The 15,744-nt window shown below is 31.8% G+C and overlaps 2 protein-coding genes across 3 annotated transcripts in view; both read right to left on the reverse strand.

Moving 5' to 3' along the window:
- LOC135124421 (centrosomal protein of 104 kDa) overlaps positions 1–13,333 on the reverse strand; it is a 24,385-nt gene extending 11,052 nt beyond the window's left edge. For both annotated transcript variants that reach the window (XM_064049471.1, XM_064049472.1), the window contains exons 1-9: positions 13,129–13,333; positions 12,915–13,079; positions 6,087–6,310; positions 5,832–6,039; positions 5,566–5,777; positions 5,217–5,518; positions 580–1,065; positions 400–531; positions 41–254 (exon numbers count right to left, since the gene is read on the reverse strand). In XM_064049471.1, the coding sequence (XP_063905541.1) occupies positions 41–254; positions 400–531; positions 580–1,065; positions 5,217–5,518; positions 5,566–5,777; positions 5,832–6,039; positions 6,087–6,310; positions 12,915–13,079; positions 13,129–13,168 (1,983 nt within the window). In that variant the 5' untranslated portion in view covers positions 13,169–13,333. The remainder of the gene's footprint in view (positions 1–40; positions 255–399; positions 532–579; positions 1,066–5,216; positions 5,519–5,565; positions 5,778–5,831; positions 6,040–6,086; positions 6,311–12,914; positions 13,080–13,128) is intronic.
- A 158-nt stretch (positions 13,334–13,491) lies between these two features.
- LOC135124423 (uncharacterized) overlaps positions 13,492–15,744 on the reverse strand; it is a 29,180-nt gene continuing 26,927 nt past the window's right edge. Inside the window, exons 12-14 of the mRNA XM_064049475.1 lie at positions 14,628–14,851; positions 13,998–14,575; positions 13,492–13,879 (exon numbers count right to left, since the gene is read on the reverse strand). Of these exons, the coding sequence (XP_063905545.1) occupies positions 13,744–13,879; positions 13,998–14,575; positions 14,628–14,851 (938 nt within the window). The 3' untranslated portion in view covers positions 13,492–13,743. The remainder of the gene's footprint in view (positions 13,880–13,997; positions 14,576–14,627; positions 14,852–15,744) is intronic.

Here is a 15,744-nt window from a genome sequence, read left to right on the forward strand (position 1 = left end):
GCTCTGGTTCTTTGGTCCTTCGAGCCGGATCATTTCGTACCTGTAAATCGATTTTGTCGAACTCGTGAAATAACTGCCGATACAGCAGATTCCTCCTGGTGATATCATCATCTGGGGGCAACTGTTTCCTCACCAATCTCGGATTCACCTTGTACACCAGCACCAGAATGCGTTCTGAAACTTTTCTTACAGCTTCTGCAGGATGATGCAAGCCGCTCGCACCAAATTCAGACAAGGTTCTACATGTTAAACCGCTACAATGCAACAAGACCACTAAATACCAAGCCCTAGATCCGCCAGAAAGAAGGCAACTAAATGTATCTCCTTCAAAAGATATAAAAAATGCATGGCACGAAAGAGAGTGTCAAAATTCATATATCTTTTGAAGAGGTATACTACCTCTGCTTATCAGTCGATATCCCATGGTTAATAATGAGCTGCTCGACCATCTCTGCTCTACTTAAGGCTAGTCTAGGATGTGTACTGCTGCTAACTGGCCTACTCAAATGAACAGGGATAATATGAAGATCTCTACAAGTAACTCGGTTAAGCAACTTCTAAAACTAAATCTACACGTACCTGACGTTCTTACAGTCGGCCATTGTTAGTATTGTGTGAACTGCCATGTGGTGTATTCTAGCACTAGTATCACCTGACTTTGTAAGGAGTTCGGGAAGGAGTTTGTCCACGCTTCGGGAAACTTCGGCCGGAGAGACTCTACCAGGAACGAATTGAACGAAAAATAATCGAATCACTTCATTAGCTAAGTTGTACACAGAAAAAACTTTGTCGCGGAGGGTACGATGTAGAATAAAAATGGCCGCTCTGGCAGTTTTGTTAGCGGTGTGCATTCGGGAGTTGTCGTAAGATAACAGCTCCTCCTTTAGACGGTTAAGGCCTTCTTCTTTGTCACAGTAGTGTTTCGAGTAGAACTTTTCGACTAAATCGTTCCCGAAAACTAGGATAGGGAGAGCCGCTTGCTTTTTTTCTCGTTCGGTGAGTTTGGATGTTGCTTTGAAGTCGTTATCCATCTGGCACTCTCGGAGAAACTCGTTCGTTTGAGAACTAAAATGTAATGGGTTGAATAATGGGTGAGTTTAAGGCGAAATGCTACCATCATCTTTGCGGGGCAAATATTTATGCACTAGTTTAGCACAGGCTATAAATAAAATTGGTAAATTAATTTTATTTTATTATTACTTTCTGGGCGTAAGCTAGGGAAGTATCGTAATCGATTGGCGCAATTAGCTATTTTTCTATTTTCTCGACGTTTCATGACTACCAGAGTACGAAAAAATAGGTCTACCAGTTCCGTCTGTCTGTCTGTCTGTCTGCCGTCTGTCCAGGCTTTTATTAGACAGACAATCACCGAAACTACTGGACTAATTCAAATTTTGTATGTAGGTTAGGAATATCATATAGATGGTAAAACGTGATTCGTGTGTTGATCTTCCCCACCAATAATGGAATGACGTCATCTGCAATTTTTACAATAGTAACAAATGTTTAAATTTTATGAAATAATGTACTCCTCCATTTGTGGTTTACGAATATATGTCGAGTTTTTGCTTTAGGCATCCAGATTTTTGGAAAAAATTCAAAATAGCATAACATGTTACACTTTAACTTTAAAATTTGGTTAAATAAATGACATTTAAATGTTAAAAAGTAATATAGTTCTGGTGTATGAGAGTTTATCGAGATTTAAAAAAAAAAAAAAAAATTAAAATTGTAGTTGTAACAATTTTTCCTGTTTTAAATTTCTCGGCTTTTTGATTTCTTGATTTTCCAACTTTGAATTTCTCAATTATTCGATATTTCAACTTTGGGATTTTTCAGTATTTTTATTCTTCGATTTTTCAAATCTTCAATTTTTTGATTTTTCAATTTCTCGATTCTTCAAATTTTTGGTTTCCCGATTTTTTTCATTTCTCAGTTTTCTGATGTGTTAGTGTTAGATTTTTCAAGTTTTCGACTGTTCAACTTTTCGATTTTTAAATTTGTCGATTTTTCAATTTTTCAAGTTTTTTGGCCTTTCTAATCTTATAATTTTTGGATTTCTCAAATTCTCGATTAATCGAGTTTTTGATTTTCCCGTTTCACGATTTCTCGACTTTTCAGTGTTTCGATTTTTCAGTTGTTCATTTTTCAGGGTTTTCATTTTTCAGCTTTTCAATTTTTTCAATTTTCTATATTTCGACTTTGATTTTTCCACTTTCCGATTTCTCGATTATTCAGTTTTTCGATATTTTAGTTTTGGTATTTTTCAATACACGTTTTAATGCTTCAATTTTTCGATTTTTCGATTTCTCGATTTTTCAATTTTTCGATATTTTAATTTTTCAATTTCTCAATTTTTTTATTTCGCGATTTCTCAATTTTTCAATTTTTCAGTTCTTTTATGCATATTTTTATTTTTCGAATTTTTGAAATTTCAATTTTTCAGATTTTCAGTTTCGATTTCTCGTTCTTTCGATTTTTCGACATTTCGGCTTTAGATTTTTCTTTTTTTCATTTTTAAAATTTCCGGTTTTTCAATTTTTCGTAGTTTCAATTTCTCGATCGTTTGATGTTTCGATTTTTCGGTTTCTCGGTTTTTTGATTTTTCGACTGTCCGGCTGTTCGATTTTTCGATGTATCGATTTTTCAATTTCACAATGTTTTGTCAGTTCAATTTTGGAATTTTTCAGTTTCCTGATTTTTCTGTTTTTCGATGATTCAGTTTTCTGATTTTGTAAATTTTGGATTTTCGATTTTTTTAATTTTACATTTTTGAATTTTTCAACATTTTAATTTTTCAATTTCTCAATTTTTTCATTTCTCGATTTCTCGTTATCTTGATTTCTCGTTTTTTCGATTTTTCGTTCTTTTGATTTTTCAACTTTTTCGTTTTAGGTTTCTGTTTTCCAATTTTTCGAATTTTTAAAATTTCCAATTTTAAAATTTTTCGGTTTTTCGTCTTTTTGATTTCTCGATGTTTCAGATTTTTTAATTTTGCGATGTTTCGATTTCTCGGTTTTTTGATTTTTTGGCTTTCCGGCTGATTGTTTTATCACTTTTCCAATGTTTCGATGTATTGATTTTTCAATTTTTCATTTTCACAATGTTTTGTCATTTCAATTTTGGAATTTTTCAGTTTCCCGATTTCCTGTTTTTCGATCCTTCAATTTTATGATTTTTTAAATTTTGGATTTTTGATTTGTCGATTTTTTGATTTCCCGATTTCTCGTTTTCTTAATTTTTCGATTTTTCAGTTCTTGGGTACTTTATATTTTTCGAATTTTTGAATTTTCGATTTTTCAGATTTTCGAAGTTTAGATTTTTCGTTCTTTCGACTTTTTAATGTTTCGATTTCTCAATGTTTCAGATTTTTAAATTTTTCGATGTTTCGATTTTTCGATTTCTCGTTTTTTTGATTTTTAGACTTTCCGGCTGTTTGACTTGTCGATTTTCTAATTTTTCGATATACCTATCGATTTTTCGACTTTTCAATTTCAGGATATATTGATTTCAATTTTGGAATTTTTCAGTTTCCCGATTCGTCTGTTTTTTGAAACATCAATTTTCTGATTTTAAAATTTTGGATTTTCAATTTCTCGATTAATCGATTCTTTAAATTTTAGATCTTTGAATTTTCAAATTTTTGGATAGGTATTCTAATTTTGCAATTTCTTGATTTTTCGATTTTTTAGTTCTTCGATAAATAGTTCTGTTTTTCAATTTTTCGAATTTCTGAATTTTCATTTTTTCAGATTTTCGTTGTTCCGATTTCTCGTTCTTACGATTTTTCGACTTTTCAGTTTTATATTTTTCAGTTTTTCGATTTTTCGAATTTTTAAAATTCCGGATTTTTCAATTTTTCGATTTTTCAATGTTTCAGATTTATTGATTTCTCGTTTTTTGATTTTTAGACTTTCCGGCTGTTTTCAATTTTTCGATGTATCAATTTTTCAATTTCACCCTGTTTTGGCAGTTCAATTTAAAAATTTTTCAGTTCTCCGATTTTTTAAATTTTGGATTCTCGATTTCCCCGTTTTTAGATTTTTAAAATTTTTGAGTTTTCAATTTTTCGATATTTTAATTTTACAATTCATCGATTTCTTGATTTCCCGATTTCTCATTTTCTCGATTTCTCGATTTTTCGTTTTGTCGAATTATTGAGTTTTCCATTTTTCAGTGTTTCGATGTCTTGTTATTTCGATTTTTCCACTTCTCGGTTTTAGAATTTTCAGTTTTTCAATTTTTCCATTTCATTATCGAAATTTCGGTCTTTCGATTTTTTGATTGTGCATTTTCTCGAGTTTTGATTTATCAATTTTTTTTTTCATATAAAATTTTTCGGTTTTTCGACTTTTTGATTTCTCGATTTCTCAATCTTTTGATGTTTCCATTTCTCGATGTTTCCGATTTTTGAATTTTTCAATGTTTCGATTTATTGATTTTTCGACATTTGGGCTTTTCGATTTTTTTCCAATTTGTCGATGTATCGATTTTTCAATTTATGATTTCTCAATTTATCGTTATTTCAGTTTTGGAATTTTTCAATTTCTCGATTTTTCAATTTTTCGATTCTTCAATGTTTCCTCGATATTCTAATTTTTCAGTTTTTCAAATTTTAGATTTTTGGCTCCCATCCTTATTAATTTTAACAGTGTTATGTGGTGAAAGTTAAATTTAATGATAAATTGAATACATATTATATAAGACATTTACCATTTATTCTGTTTATTTGTGTTTACTTAATGTCGAACTAATGCTGAACAGCACAAGCCAGACCTTACTTTTTAAAAACGTTTGCTTATTTTCCCATATGACGTTTGTTTAATAAATTCGCAATACTGAATTTGCAGCAAAAACTACATTTTTTTCGTTATACTGACTCAAATCGTAGAAAAAATGTTTATGTTGTATGTGCAAAAATTGTTATTATTACACTCGACGCTTCCACGCCGCACACAATAAACACTTTTTGCATTTTGCATAAATAATTGAGAAATCTGATGACAGTGACGCCCATTTTAAAACTTTAACATCTACTGTTGTATACAAAGTGTCCTCCCAAAAAATGTATGACAATTTTGCTAAATAAATCTAAAATATACAAAATATCATGGCCTGATATTTTTTAGAATTGCTTATAAAGCAAATTTTACGTAAATATTCGCCCCTACAGGTCTTAATAGTAGCATTTCGCCTTAAATCCTATGTTTTCATACTGCCTTAACGCCGGAAGCGGCTTTTCTTCATACATTTCGTAAGTCGATTTAACTATAGCTCCCGCGGACTTGTTCCTCCTGCGAAAACTCCCCCTAGTCGTTATATTCGTCGGACTTCCCGTACTCGGCGAGCCCTTCTTAGGACTTTGGTGTCTTGGCACGTGTAAAGGAGAAACCTGCGACTGGTTAATCTGGGGCGAATTGGCTCTTTTATCGTTCGAAACTCTAAGAAGCGTCGGAGAGAGAGGGTTTTTGCTAGAGGCGTCTGTTTCATCGTTGCATTCGTCGTTTTTGGGGCAGTGCTAGAACTAGAAGTCAGAAGTGTTCAACACGAGAAGACGCCACTTACACCGTCGGTTTCTAGGAGTTGCTCTATACAGAGCTCGTGATAGATGGCGGCTCTGTAGTCGTCCATTTGGTTCTTTTTGTGACGAGCGCGTTCGTAGTCTTCTAGCTCTATGGCATGCCGCTTTTCGAGCTCGTACTTCCCGAGTTTTTCCCCGGCCGCGCGGATACTCTCCATGGCGAGTTTGAGTTTACGGGCGTATTCGAATCTTTCACCTGAAATAGATATTTCAGAAGGACTTAAGTACTTTTAAAATAAAACTTAAGTACTTATCACAGCCAGACGCTTTTTGGTTTCCATTTCCCTTATAATTTTCGCTACATCAACATCCACATACATTTCAAAGGCCAAATCATCATAAGGCGACCAGTACTCTGGATCATTTACTAAGTCGTTAAGTTTTTCAGCGTTTTCAGGATTTGAGTGTCTCCTGGTTAGTATCTCTGTTCCTAGGACATTCACTGCGATCAAACTCACCTGAAAATTTGGCAGTTAGTGTAAAAACTGGTACCATTAGTACCTACCTGATTGTTGTTATTGTGGGAATTGGCATGGTTTTTACCCAGTTTTAATTTGACGTATGAAGCGGTGGTAACTGGGACGTTAGCAGACTTCAGTTCTCTACTTTTAAACCCTGTGCTTTGATTATCTGATAAAGTGATGTAACCTAGGTAATCCCAGTTGATGGTATTGACATCGGCGACGGTGTTAGTGTCTTCATTACTCGAAAAAAGCTCGATTTTAGAAGCTGAAAACGAAGATAATACTTAGTTGTTTGACAAAACTTTTTTTCTGCTTAAAAAACGGCGCAGTATTGATTATAATAAAGGGAAATAGTTCATAGAAGTAACGTAAAATTGTACACTAATTTTCATATAACTACGAAACTTATTAATGTTTCCGTGTGCGTCTCCAGTAGCCTGTGAACTCTTAAAAACGTGCCTAGAAATACTAAAACTAATATTTTTCGAGATTGTGACCTCGGTCGTCAAAAACTGGAAACCGATGAATCGTCTTGTAATCTGAGATGATTTAGGTGCACTTAAGTGTGCCTGGGAACTGTTGAAACTTGACAAGACAATCGATTTCTAGCTGAAACTGAAGCGCTTTTTCAGTGTTCCGTTGTACGCATTAAAATTTACATGATTTTCATTAAATATGCCCAAATTACAGTCGTTAAAACATGGAAATTAACCCTTATCTTCTACTTTTCATAAAACATTATGAATCTTTGAGTATTTTTGAGCGTTTATCAGAATTATTTTATGTGAAACTTTACCTAGATTTACATTTAGATCGTAGACATTGTTTGAGTAATAACTCAAACAAACTGAAAGTTTGGAAATCGCTTAAACTTTGTGCCAACTATTGATCACAATTTGGTATAAAGTTGTTTATAGAGAACTTCCCTTACTCCTGCAGCAGATAGTAAAACAAAGTTAGTTTCTTAGATTTGCGAATTTTATTTACTTCCTGAGCGTTTTCGTCCGTCTGTCTGTCTGTCGTCTGTGTCAATTTTTATTAGACATATAATCTCCGACACTACTGAAACGATTGTCGTCAACCAAAATTTGTCTAATATCCCCACCAACAATGGGATGACGTCATCTCCAAAATTGACAATAGTAAATGTTTTTTTGGAAATAGTAAATTTTATAGAATAAGATACTTCTGCACTTGTGGTGTATGAATCTGTGTTGAGTGTGTATCATAGATATCGAGATTGTTGTGAAAAAATTTAAATTGTAGATATAACAATTTTTCGAGTTTTCAGTTTTCGATTTCCCGATTCTTCGATTTCTCGATTCTTCAAATTTTCGTTTTCTCGATTTCTTCATTCTTTTGATTTCTCAATTTTCCGATGTTTCAGTTTTACGATTTGTCGGTTTTCGACTCTTCAATTTTTCGATTTCTCAATTTCTCTATTAATCGATTTTGTGATATTCTCATTTGTCAATTTCTCAACTTTTCAGTGTTTCGATTTTTCAGTTTTTCAAATTTTCAATTGTTCGATTTTTCCACTTTTCGTTTCTTTTTATTTCCCGATTTTTAGATTTTTCAGTTCGTCGATACATACTTATATTTTTCAACTTTTCGAATTTTTGAATTGTAGATTTCTCCTTTTTTCTATTTTTCGACTTTTCAGTTTTAGATTTTCAGTTTTCCCATTTTTCGATTTTTCGTCCTTTCGATTTCTTGTTTTTTTAATGTTTTAATTTCTCCATGTTTTTTCGATGTATTGATTTCTCAATTTTTCGATTTCACAATGTTTTCGTCATTTTAATTTTGGAATTTTTCAATTTCCGGATTTGTCTGTTTTTCGATTCTTCTTTTTTGGTTTTTTGATGTTTCTATTTCTTCATTTTTCAATTTTTCGATTGAAATCTGATTTTCTCTGATTATAATTTTGATTTTCGGTTCTTGTGTTTTCCAATTTTTCGAATTTTGGACTTTTCCATTTTTCAGTTTTTCAATTTCTCGAAATTTCCATCTTCTGATTTTTTGATTGTTCAATTTTTCGATTTTTGATCTATCGATTTTTTTCGCAATTTTTAATTTTTCGATATTTTGATTTTGGCTTATTTCGATTTTTAATGTTTACATTTCTCGATGTTCCAGATTTTTTATTTTTCGAAGTTTGGATTTTTCCATTGCTCGGTTTTTTGATTTTTCGACTTTTCGGTTTTTCGATTTTTCAAGTTTCCAATTTTTCAATGTATCGATTTTCCAATTTTCCGATTTCACAATGTTTTCGATTTTTTAAATTTTGGATGATCGATATCTCAATTTCTCGATGAATCGATTTTTTAATTTTTCCATTTCTCAATTTTTGCGACTTTCCAGTGTTTCGATTTTTCAGTTTTTCAAAGTTTCAATGGTTCGATTTTTCAGGTTTTTGATTTTTCAATTTTTAATTTCCAATTTTTTGTCCTTGATTTTTCCACTTTTAGATTTCCCGATTTTTCAATTTTTTGATGTTTCAGTTTTATTAATATTATTTATATTATTTTTCAATACACGTTTCTATTCTTCGATTCTTCAGTTTTCGATTTCATTTATTTCCCGATTTCTAGATTTTCCGATATATCAGTTCTTTGATACATATTTATATTTTTCAATTTTTCCAAGTTTTGAATTTTCGTTTTTTCAGATTTTCGAAGTTTAGACTCCTCGTTCTTTCAATTTTTCAGTTTTTCGGTTTTAGATTTTTCAGTTTTCCAATTTTTCAATTTTTCGTCTTCTCAATTTCTCTGATGTTTCGATTTCTCGATGTTTGAAATTTTCCGGTTCCTCGGTTTTTTGATTTTTCGACTTTTCGGGTTTTCAAAGTTCCGATTTTCCAATTTTTAGATTTTGGAATTGTCAATTTACTGATTTTTCTGTTTTTCGTTTGTTCAATTTTCCGATTTTTTAAATGTTAGATTTTCGATTTTTCAATTTCTCGATGAATCGGTTTTTAGATTTTCCCATTTCTTAATTTCTCAACTTTTCAAAGTTTCGATTTTTCAGTTTCTCAAATTTTCAATTGTTCGATTTTTCAAGTTCCACTTTTCGATTCTTCGATTTTTCAGTTTTTCGATGTTTCAATTTTAGCATTTTTCAATACACGTTTCGGTTCTTCCATTTTTCGATTTTTTTTATTTCCCGATTTCTCAATTTTTCGATTTTTCAGTACTTCGATACGTATTTATATTTTTCAATTTTCGGAATTTGTGAATTTTTGATTTTTCAGATTTCTCGTTCTTTCGATTTTTCGTCCTTTCGATTTCTCGATTTTTTAATGTTTCGATTTCTCGATGTTGTAAGATTTTTTAATTTTTCGATGTTTCGATTTTTCGATTCCTCGGTTTTATCGACTTTACGAATTTTCGATTTTTTTGTTTTTCGATTCTTCAGTTTTCCGATTTTTAAAATTTTGGGTTTTCGATTCCTCGATTTTTTATGTTTCGATTTCTTGATTTTTCAGTTTTTCGATATTTTAAATTTTCAATTCTCGATTTCTTGATTTGCCGATTTCTCGTTTTCTCGATTTCTTGATGTTTCGATCTTCGGTTCTGCGATAAATACTTGTTTTTCAATTTATCGAATTTTTGAATTTTCGATTTTTCAGTGTTTCGATGTCTCGTTATTTCGAGTTTTCGGACTTCTCGGTTCTAGATTTTTCAGTTTTTCAATTTTTCGATTTTTCGATTTATCGAAATTTCGATCTTCCGAATTTTTGATTGTTCAATCTCTCGATTTTTGATTTATCGATTTTTTTTTTTTATTTAAAATTTTTCAATTTTAAACTTTACGATTTTTTGATTTTGGCCTATTTCGATTTCTAAATTTTGCGATTTTTCGATTTCTCGAGTTTTCAATTTTTAGATGTTTCCGTTTTGAAATTTTTCGATACATGTTTCGACTCTTCAATTTTTCAATTTCCCGATTTCTCGATTTTTCGATTTTTCAGTTCTTCGATACTTATTTATATTTTTCAATTTTTCGAATTTTCAAATTTTTGATTTCTCAGAATTTCGAAGTTTAGATTTCTCGTTCTTTCGATTTTTCGACTTTTCGGTTCTAGATTTTTCAGTTTTCCCATTTTTCGATTAGTCTGTTTTTCAATTTCCCGATTTTTCTGTTTTTCGATTCTTCATTTTTCGATTTTTTAATGTTTGGATTTCTTAATTTTTCAATTTTACGAATTTTTGAATTTTCAATTTTTCAATGTTTCGAGTCTCGTTATTTCGATTTTTCAACTTCTCGGTTTTAGATTTTTCAGTTTTTCAATTTTTCGATTTCCCCATTTATCGAAATTTCGATCTTCCGATTTTTTGATTATTCAATTTCTCGATTTTGGATTTATCGATTCTTCAATTTTTAAAATTTTTCAATTTTTAACTTTTCGATTTTGGCCTATTTCAATTTCGAAATTTTTCGACTTTCCGATTTCTCGATGTTTTGAATTTTTCGACGTTTCGACTTTTCAAAAATTGTATCGATCTTTCAGTTTTTGATTACTCAATTTGTGGTTTAGGAAACTGTATTGAGTCTTTACCCTAGACATCCAGATTTTTGGAAAAAAATTCTAAATTGTATAACAGCATTTTGCAACATAACTTTGAAACTGTAAAACCGAATCCTGTAAAATCTTGCAAGCGTTGTAAGGTCATCGTAAGCATTGTTAATCGTTAATTGAAATATATCTGTTTATTCCCCCCCAAAAATTGATGACGTCACCTCAAAATTTTGCTGAATGAATCCTATCTAAAACATAAAATATTATGAATACACACTTGTGGTTTATGATTGGGATTGCATTCATATTTTTAAGAAGTACTTATACAGGCCAACTCAAAAATGAATGAGGCAATTTAATTTGTTGATCAAATTAAGAACGACTCACCCACTTTTGTCGAAAATCTAAAGATACAGCACTGTTGTTAATGGATTACATTGCACCTATTGACATTTATATGTATATATGTATATAAAGTGTTGCCGTCATCACAAAATTTTCTTGTAGAAAAACTCACTTAAAACTTATGCATAGCATGCTGCTATACAGACCTTCCAGAAGGTTCCACATTCTTAAAAAAAAAAAAACAGTTGGGACCCCCGAGAAGGTTTCACATTATTAAAAAAGACAGTTGGGACCCCTGAGAAGATTTCACATTATTAAAAAAGACATTTGGCGCCCCCGAGAATGTTTCACATACTAAAAGAAACAGTTGGCACCCCCGAGAAAGTTTTACATTTTTAAAAAAGACAATTGGAATCCCCGACAATGTTTCACATTCATAAAAAAAATACATTTGGGGCCCCCGAGAAGGTTTTACATTTTTAAAAAAGACAGTCAGGACCCCTGAGGTTTCACATTCTTAAAAAAAAGGCATTTGGCGCCCCGGAGAAGCTTTTACATTTTTAAATAAAGAGGGGCATATTCTCATTTTTTAGAAAAAGTGGGGTAATTTCATCAATAAAACACAGATAATAAACAATGCGAGAAAAAAAGAGAGAAAAAAAAAAGAAAACAAAAGGAAAGGCCAAGTTTGGAATCGAACGCGCGGCGTCCGGGTCCGCATTGCTGACTTGTAACCACTAGACCACGACCGGGATGCCTTAAGCTAATGGTAAACTGTTATTATACCGTGCATAATGTTTTTGCAAAAATTTGGACGGTTAGGGAAAAACTCATAGCGGATTCGTATACCACAGTTATAGAACTAGATTGTTATATAACAGTTAAATCAAATAAACATAGAATTCTTTGAAATGACGTCATCAAATTATTGGTGGGGATGATTAGTAAAATTTTGGTTACAATTTAGCCATCTACATGATATTTCTAATATACCCGTACATACAAAATTTGACGATAATCGGTCTTTAGGTAACTCTTGTGTCCTTAGTACAGTAAATTAAGTGTAGAAAGAGCAACATATTCAAGATTCTAATTTAAAATAACTATTTGAGAAATACGTACCCTTTAGAATTTTATTTTTTCTCTCTGTTTCTCTGTTTGTGTGGGTGTGTTTTCGTCAACGAATGTTCAGAAACGTATCTATTGATTGCCGTCGAATTAATACAAATGTACGCATAACAGGCTGATAAATGTGACGCATGAAATGGTTGTAGAAAAAAATAGACAACATTCTAGTTATTTTGCTTTCCTTTTTAGTTAATGTAATAGCTATTCCTTTACTTTAAGTCTGGCACAAGAAATGTTTGAAGAAAAAATACACAATGCTCTGGGTTTTATTTCCGAGTTCCTATTCCTTTATTATTTAGTAACGGGTTTTCAATTGCAAAAGTCATCAAGATGGCGTTGTTTCTTTTGATAAAAGAAAAGATAGCAAGAAACGCATGTGAAAAGCATTAATTTTATTAACTTTTCCAACTTTGACGTTTCAAAACACAACATAGGTCCCCCATTTTGCTAACGATCAAAGCTCATAATTAAATTTTAAATGTTTAGCGGATAATCTTTTTTGACGGAATGATAAAATTTATAATTTTTGAAGTAGGTATAACTATATTTTGGCGATAACCATGCTCGTCAAAAAACAGTTGGATAATATTGATGACACACAAAAATTGATGTTTTAGGAATAAAACACTAGTCGTAAAAAAATATTATCAATTACGTTTTTTAAGAGCAGTAAACACTAAAACAAGCATATGATTTTACTTAATATTAAAAACTGTGAAGTGATGGTGCATGGGTGGTTAAATTCCATAAAATTTTGCACATTCCGTATGTATTAGTCAACTTGTTATCACATTTAGCTTTTAGCACATACCCGATACCGCATTTGTTTTTTTTTTTTTGTAATTTTTGGAATATTTTGAGAACACACTCTACTTACGAATTAAATACTGGTGTGCTAGAAGCTGTATCTTGTTGAGCGAACACCGCTTGTCCAGCTGAATCACGACTTCCTGGGGGTACTCGCAGTTTCTGGCCGACTGCCACCCCTTCACAGTGGGGCCGTGCGTATTTAATTCAGTAGCCCGATACTTGGGGTCTTCGCCTACAAAAATAGCCCGTCTTTCACCACATTTCCGGCTTTGTCTACTCACTAGTGACGTGGATTACGCTGAAGTCTATCTTCTTCGGCATCTCTGAAGCCGGTTTTCTCTTCCCTATCTCGATATTTTCACCATTTTTACTTAAAACGCACTAGAACGGTGTTTTGTTTAATGATTTATGGTTTTTCACGTTTTATTGATTATTTTGTGGAGGATTCTCACGTGGCTCGGGAAATTCTGTGCGATTCATTTTCCTTTCTAGTTGTCTTATTGATTTTGTGGGATTAGAGTTCGCGCCGCTGCCGTGGGTTTTTGAATGAAAGAGAAGAGTTGTTTTTGGTTTGCTTTGTTGTAAGAGGGGGCGGGTACGAAAACACTGAATTTTTTATTACATGTGTATATTTTTATAAAACGTCCTACAAAATCGATCGAAATTTATTAACTTTTAGTGTTGATTCTATAAAATTCACAATTTTGCGACATGAACACTTAGTATGGCACATTGTTAACAATAAAGAGGGGTTAGTAATGAAATTGTATCCTACGACTTAATTAATTATAAAGGGGGCAAATTAAAAACAAATTTCTAAAATCTGTTTAAATTCGCATTTCACACAATACACAATGTTATCACAGAGAACACATAAGTACACATGAAGTTTTATTTTATTTGTGAAGAAGATGGTCGTAAGTATCATTAGTCACGCAATTTTCTTCACATTCTTCGAAAGGCAAGGATTCGTATACGTTTTCTTTGTTTTCGGACTGCCTAGCTTTCCGGGGTCTTCGCTTCTTCATGTACCTGGAAGAGATTTTAATTCGAACAATATCATAAAAAATCCCAATACATATGTCGATTATTTCAGTGAATTTTGAAAATTCTAAAAACCACAAAATTTATACTAGTAATAAAAACTCACCTGTATGCCAAAAATCCTATCGGAATCAGGAAAAGTAGCAACAGTAGCAGGTACAAATGGTTATAGCCACCCTTTCCTATTGAACTCTGCAAGGTCGTCGCCTTCTTGAAATAAACCACATCATGTTCCGAATTTCTGTACTTATTCGTCACGATGAAAGTAAAGCAGTACTGCGTTTTTGGCTCCAGGTGTTTATTCCCCTCATCGCCAGTTCCTATATCGATAGTTTTACTATCCCTGGAACTGACTTCAATTTGGTCCAAAATCCAGGTGTCACCGAAATTGTGACACAAGTGACCGGCGACTTTATTATTGTTTTGGATGTCGGAAGGTACCGTTCTCTCCTTGTCAAAATCTTGCACTACTGTTGTAAGAGTGTAAGATTTCAGTCTAGGGTCTAATACAGGAAGCTTGAAAGTAACTGAAGTCGTTTGGGTTTGTAACAGCTCAGGGCTTTGGTTAATGTGGTCTCCTATGTCGTCGGTTTTGACATGGGTGTGGGCGTATTCACTTTTGTACTTTGAGTTGACCGATTGGACGTAGAGGTCGTAGTGGGTACTGTAGGGTATAAATTTAATCTGAAAAGAAATGTGAGTGTTTCGGGTCTAATTTTATTCTTTAGTTACTCACTTGGTATTCATAGTGGGGCAAGTAATGAGAAGAGTTGAAAATTTTTAGTACTTCTTGTATATTTTTGGTGGTACCGTCGTCTGTTCCATTGAGGACGATGTGGAAGGAGTTGATGGTACCGTTTTGATAGAAAGGGTGCAACCAACTTATGTTTAAGTGGCAGTAGTCGAGAGTGTTATTACAGTCGACCATATTGTAAGTAATGTTTGAAGGAGCACCGGGTACTACAACAAAAACAAATCGTGAAATGGGAATTATTTGATAAAAATTAAAATGGTGAAAAAAAATTAATATTATATCTCTTTATTTTTTTGATTATTCGATTTTTTAATGTTTCGATTTTATAATTTTTTGTTTTTTCAATTTTTTAATTTAAAATTTCTCGAGTTTTCAATTTTTGGATTCTTTAATTTTTCAATTTTCCATTTATTTTGTTTCTTCATTTATGATATGAAAACTCGAAGCGATGAGTTTTCATTTTTAAATTTTTCAGTTTTCTTTTTTCCAACTTTTGGATGTTTTAGTTTTGAGATTTTGCATTTTTCGATTTACAATTTTTCGTTTCGGTTTTTTATTTTCCGATTGTTCTTTTTTCAAAATGAATTTTTTTATTTTTCGGTTCTTAAATTTTTGATTTGCGATTTTTCTAGTTTTTATGATAAATATGTTTGTAATAATAATTATAATTTTAAATTTTTTTCACTTTTTCAATTTTTCAACTTTTTGAATATTGGAATTTAATTTTTTCATTTATTCGATTTTTCAATTTTTCGATCTTCGAATGTTGCAATTTTTCAATTTTACAGTGTTTAGATTTTCCATTTTTTTCGATTTTTAAGTTTCTCGATTTTTAGTTGTTCAATGTTGCGAATTTTCGTATCTTCAGTTACTGGATTTGCAATTTTTCGATTTTCCACTTTTTCGATTTTTCAATTTTTTGGTTTATCGAAATTTCAATCTTTCGATTTTTCAGTTTTTCGATTTATCTTTTTTTAAGTTTAAATGTTTCAATCTGGAATTTTTGGATTTTGGGCTATTTCAGTTTTTTGATTCTCCAATTTTTAGATTTCTAAAAATTTAGATTATTCGATTTTTCAGTTCTTCATTTTTTACATTT

This window comes from Zophobas morio, unplaced genomic scaffold, assembly GCF_036711695.1.
Source record: "Zophobas morio isolate AGI-343-1 ecotype UQ-CSIRO unplaced genomic scaffold, CSIRO_AGI_Zmor_V1 ptg000007l, whole genome shotgun sequence".
Classification (NCBI taxonomy): domain Eukaryota; kingdom Metazoa; phylum Arthropoda; class Insecta; order Coleoptera; family Tenebrionidae; genus Zophobas; species Zophobas morio.